The sequence below is a fragment of the Arachis duranensis genome, chromosome 5 (assembly GCF_000817695.3).
Source record: "Arachis duranensis cultivar V14167 chromosome 5, aradu.V14167.gnm2.J7QH, whole genome shotgun sequence".
Taxonomy (NCBI): Eukaryota; Viridiplantae; Streptophyta; class Magnoliopsida; order Fabales; family Fabaceae; genus Arachis; species Arachis duranensis.
This window is the reverse complement of record NC_029776.3, coordinates 7,925,478-7,930,798: the sequence shown is the minus strand read 5'-3', so window position 1 is coordinate 7,930,798 and position 5,321 is coordinate 7,925,478. Positions and strand designations below refer to the sequence as shown.

Sequence of the window (5,321 nt, the reverse complement as noted above, 5' to 3'; positions counted from 1 at the left end):
CCTTCAGATTCAGGATTGCCATTTAAGTTCCAATGGAGACAATTTTCATTAACAGTATGCTTTGCAATGACCATTAACATGAGTCAGGATCAATCATTATCACATGTATGGCTTTATTTGCCAAAATCAATGTTCATCTATGGACAACTTTATGTTGCTTTGTCAAGAGTTAAGAGTCGCAGTGGTCTCAGGGTTTTAATTCTAAACGAAGACGGCAATCCAAAGTCATCAACAACAAATGTCGTGTTCAAAGAGGTTTTTAATAATATTTAGGTAAGAATAATATTATTTTCATTTTAATAGCATGTTATGATTTACACTTTTGTACAAATCTTTACTATAGATATAACTAATTTATCTATAACTCTTTTTTCAAATTTGAAATGAAATGTGTAACAAGGAGCACAACATCCAATGATTTTCTAATGAAGTTAGTAAGATATTAGGTTGTTGATAAATTTTTATTAGCTTTTTGATATAAAATTTAGGGTAAAATTAACATGCTATTATTATAGTTATATATGTTCTTTTTTTTATCTCTCTCCTTATGGTTCAAGAATATTATAAACTTCGAACTCTTCTATTCATATTTTACTTTGAATAAAGATAAAATAACATATTTAACACGTTTATTATATAACGATGATGATAGTGTTATACTAAATTTAAAAAATATATGATTATAAAATATTATTTTTAATTTAATTTATCAAATTTAAATATAAGCCCGTGCATCGCACGGGTTTAACACTAGTAAATATTATATATAAGAAGATTATCAAATAACTAATTATTTTTTTTTATACTTTTCTTATAAAAATAATATTTTGTCTAACAAATAATAACAAGTTATGACTTAATTATAAATTTTAAATTGTACATTTTTTTTTAAATTTAAAATTTTGATGAAATATAAAGTAATTTAATTTGATCTAATCATTTAAAACTTTTGACATATATGCTAAAATATTGTTTTATACTACTATATTTCAAGACAAGTGAACGAAACGAAAAAACAAGAAAATTTTCTAATACTTGTTATTTTCTTGAAACGATAATTTTTTAGTACGTTACATTTTACTAGTGTCGTAAAGCCATATGCCACAGACACATGCTCTCTCCTTATTTAAACCATTTCAATTTTAGATACACAAATTAGATACACAAATCGTGGTGGGTGTTCAAAGGAGCTTTTTCTTCATTAATCATCTCAAGTTGATTAAATTGTATTTATACATGATTAACTTATATTTTTACATATTTATATCCCGCCTACTATTTAGCCAAACTTAAAATAACTAAATTTCAATCAATAGATATTAGCTAGACGAATATCTATCCGATTTTATAGAAGTCCGATACAACGACACTATTCTAGTCCTATTTATCTAAATTAGTAACTAATTCTTATAATCTTTTTTATTCATTTAGGAACGAGATCTTAACAATTTTTCGACCAAAACGGAATAACAAATCCACCTTAAAAATGAGACTATTCAAAAGATGATTATTGGCTTTAACTATTTATAAATATCGTGACACTCTTAGATATTCAATTTTTGAACTCCAATCTACTAAAAATTTAAACATTAGAGTCATCCAACTTCAATCTACTAAAAATTTACGTAAAATTTTTGTTAATTTAAATATGGGAGTCTCGAATTCGGACAACTTCATCTTTACAGGAGAAGATATCAGATCTTTCACATAATAAAAACATTTGAACGTCACGTTCAGACCAAAATCATCCTAATTTTAGGTAAGTTCCAAAACAATACATAAGTTGTGTTAGTATGATGTATTTAAATATTTACACATAATTAGTCCTAGGCCATTAAATTTTAACATTTTACACAGAAATAGTCCTAGTCTATGATGATTCATATTTTTTTATAAGACACACTATCCTAGACGATTAACTTATATATCTAGATATTAAATATAACATAAATCATCCCAGAATATGATGATTTATACTTTAAAGTTTAAATGTTTAAAGTTAGGTGTCCTGAAACGATTTATATAAATAATGAAAGAGAAGATTTGTGTCTATGCAGATTTTATTTAGGAAATTCATATAGTTTTAAGGACTCTTTATCGGGGAGCGGGTGATGGATGGGTAGAGGGTAGAGGGTAGTGGGTAGTGGGTAGTGGGGTTCACACTTCACATACACTACGCTGAGGATTCATTTAACAACTAATAAGATTATTCCTAGTCCTTGAACTATCATAAAGCAACCATGTTATCACTCGTTCCAGAACTATATAATATGAACATTCAGTTTGAAAATGGTGTAATAAAGAGAAGTTTCTTCTATTTAAATCCCTTATCTCCCCCGAAAAGGAAGATTTTAGCTCTTGAACCACGAGGTCAATTCCGAATAATGGATGAGTATGAAGTGGTTGGGTTTGTCTTTTGTTGCTCTTTCTAGTCTCCACATGTTCATGCTGCAGGGATATTCAGATAGCTGATGACTCGCACTTGTGTCTTCGTTTTCCAAAATGTTGATTTCATGCGTTCGATGTTTACACTATATATAAAGAAATGTATTATACAATTGGTGACGCCTGCTTGTAATAAATTATGAAAGTTGTATAGCCTTAAAAGTAGATTCTTATTGACAGGTGTCAACCTAACTCATCTAAAAATAGAATACAAGAATTGAAATCCTAAACACGAACCGGGATGTAACAGAAACAGAATCTCTGTTTGGGTCTATCAATAATTGGCTTCAAGAGCATTGAGACGCCATGTTAGAACAAAGTTGAAAGTCAACACGTCCCATTACGCCTCCTCCTGCTATCTCGGGAAATTTGGTAATGACAGCCTAGAAACTACGACTTATCACAAAGCCAACAAGCAAATAAGGTTCTCTTCATTCCAAGACCCAAGTTGAAACCCCAAGTTTCAGCGAGCTCACTACTTTCCACGCAAAGGCCCCATGTTAGAATAATGAACACAAGCTGTACCCCGTCCCTTTTTGTTTGTTGTTTTTGTCAGAGTATTACAAGGTTGTCACTTGTCACATTCTTCTTTCTTCCAATTCCAAGCACCAAGCCCAACAAGCTAAGGCAATATATATATACAGTACATTACAATTACACACGTTTTGACCAATATTTTCACACGGGAATTGGTTCTGACACAATTAAAACAAACCTATAGTAATTAACTAGCACTATCAGCTAGCTAGCATATCCATAACAAAAAAAGTAATTTAAATGTGAACAAAGCAGGATAGTATATATAATGGACATAGATCTAGCCTTAATTAAGTGATGAAAATGGAGAAGCACAATACAAAAGGGGGAGCTGCCGACAGCAACATTATAATAATAGCCAAGGAACTAACAAGTTTGGTTCCGAGACAATTGGGGTTTGGTTAATAGGGGGGTCCCCGGGGGTATTTAGTAGGGTTCGTCAATTCGGTGGTGAATCCCTGTCATCGTCATATTAATAATAATTTCGCACACGTCACACTGTGTGGTTAACTTTGCTAACCCTGGTTTAGTTCCTGGGTTAATCGCCAATTAACGGAACAAGCAATCATCATCATCATCGTTAATTCTTCTTCTCAGCCTGAGTTTTGCCGCACCGCACAAGCCACAACCTGAGCCCACTGCCTTAGCCTTGTCTTCACCGTCTGCGGATTATCACCTTCACAACAATACTCACAAATTAACATTAACATCTAACACCAAATTATACATCTCAAGGCAAAAAAAAATCTCTTTAATAAATAGTTAAATACATTAATGCAAAAAAGTAAAATATTTTTCATCCACACAAAATTTGAGACACCGTATTTAGCGGATAAGTTTGGTATTTTAGATTGATCCCGTGCATTAAAATAGTTCTAGATTCTAATTAAACTAATTATGTATATGAAATTGACAAAAATATATCATTTTAGTCCTTCACACTTATCTGCCAAAAGAAATCTCAAAAGACCGGTTTCGAATTTAAGTCCTGTATAAATTAGGTTGCGAGAATTTGAATAATTACCGGTGGTGAAGATGGTGTGGGGACTGCCATGGGAAGAAGACGTGCTCTCGCAGTCGTCGGAGGCAGCGGAAGAATACGGCGGCGTTGAGGAGGCGGTGACAGTGACGGGGGCAGGGGGCCTGGAGAGGAGAGAATTGTTGTAGCTCTTGTTGACGGCGTAGTAGAGCTCTAGCGCCGGTAATGTATCGGAGAGGCGCTGATCAGGTTCCACCTCCGGCGAAGACTCGAATCCAAAGCCTAACTCGATGCAGGCCTTGAGCTCGTTGACGTCCTCATCCGTCACGCTACGGCTGCGGCGGTTCTTCCAGTTGCCTTTGCGGCGGAGCCACGCCTCGTCGCGGTACGCATCCGGCGACCAGGAACGCTGCTTGTAAAGCGGCGCCATGGCGGTAGCAGGCTGCAGCAGGGGCGGGCGGTGGAAAAGGAAAGCCGGCGGAGGAGAGGAGGGCGGGGCGTCGAATTCGTTGTCTTCGGGGAGAGTGGTGGCGGTGGGGGAGCGTGGCCCCTCCTCCTCGTCCTCCATGGTGGCTAATTAGGTTTTGAATGTTAATTTGTAATGAATAGGGGGTGTGTGTGGTGTGGACAGAAGCTTTGGCTTTAAGGGTCTTGGGTGAGCTGGTGGATCAACTCCCAGTTATGACCTCTCTTTCATTGGTCCACGCAATCATGACCTGTCTTTTATCTTTTCCTCTTTCTTTATTTATTACTAGTATCCTCTTTAATCAGGAATCATTCTAAACGAATCTAATCAACTAAGGAAGCCCACTAAAATAGGTCAAGTATCCCTTCCAATTTTTGGATCATTGTTTCTTTCTTTTCTGTTTTCAATTGGTTTCACTCAGTTTAAATTAAACAAAGAAACAATATATTGTTTACCAAATCAACAAGATTTTATATAATAATTATGTTATAATTACTAATCCGCAATTGTCATTATTATATTGTTATAAATAAATTTAGTTATTTCTTTATTACAAATTTTATTATGATATATTTGATTTTTTAGTAATTTATTATTTAATTAAAAGATATATCAAATATAAATATATAATAATTAATTTGATGACTAATTATTAGTATATATGAAATATTTTTATTTACGCAATAGATGACTTCTACAACATCAAAAGATAAATCTATAAGAGATTATTTGGGTCAATAATAATTTTTAAAAATTAATTTTATCAAAATTTTAAACAGATAATTAAAATACTAATTACCTGAAGTATGATTTGATAAAGTTCTTATTTTTTAAAATAATGTATCAAATTAATTTTTGAAAGATTTTTTTTAAGTTATAGCATTTACGTTTAGT

General features: G+C 33.2%; 1 protein-coding gene across 1 annotated transcript; it reads right to left on the bottom strand.

Moving 5' to 3' along the window:
- Nucleotides 1-3,020: 3,020 nt before the first annotated feature.
- Nucleotides 3,021-4,598, bottom strand: LOC107487791 (uncharacterized). The gene is made up of 2 exons (XM_016108487.3): nucleotides 4,007-4,598; nucleotides 3,021-3,658 (listed from the first exon to the last, which is right to left on the bottom strand). Exons 1-2 carry the CDS (start codon nucleotides 4,527-4,529, stop codon nucleotides 3,576-3,578), a joined length of 606 nt encoding a protein of 201 aa, XP_015963973.1. The 5' UTR covers nucleotides 4,530-4,598; the 3' UTR covers nucleotides 3,021-3,575.
- Nucleotides 4,599-5,321: the final 723 nt, after the last annotated feature.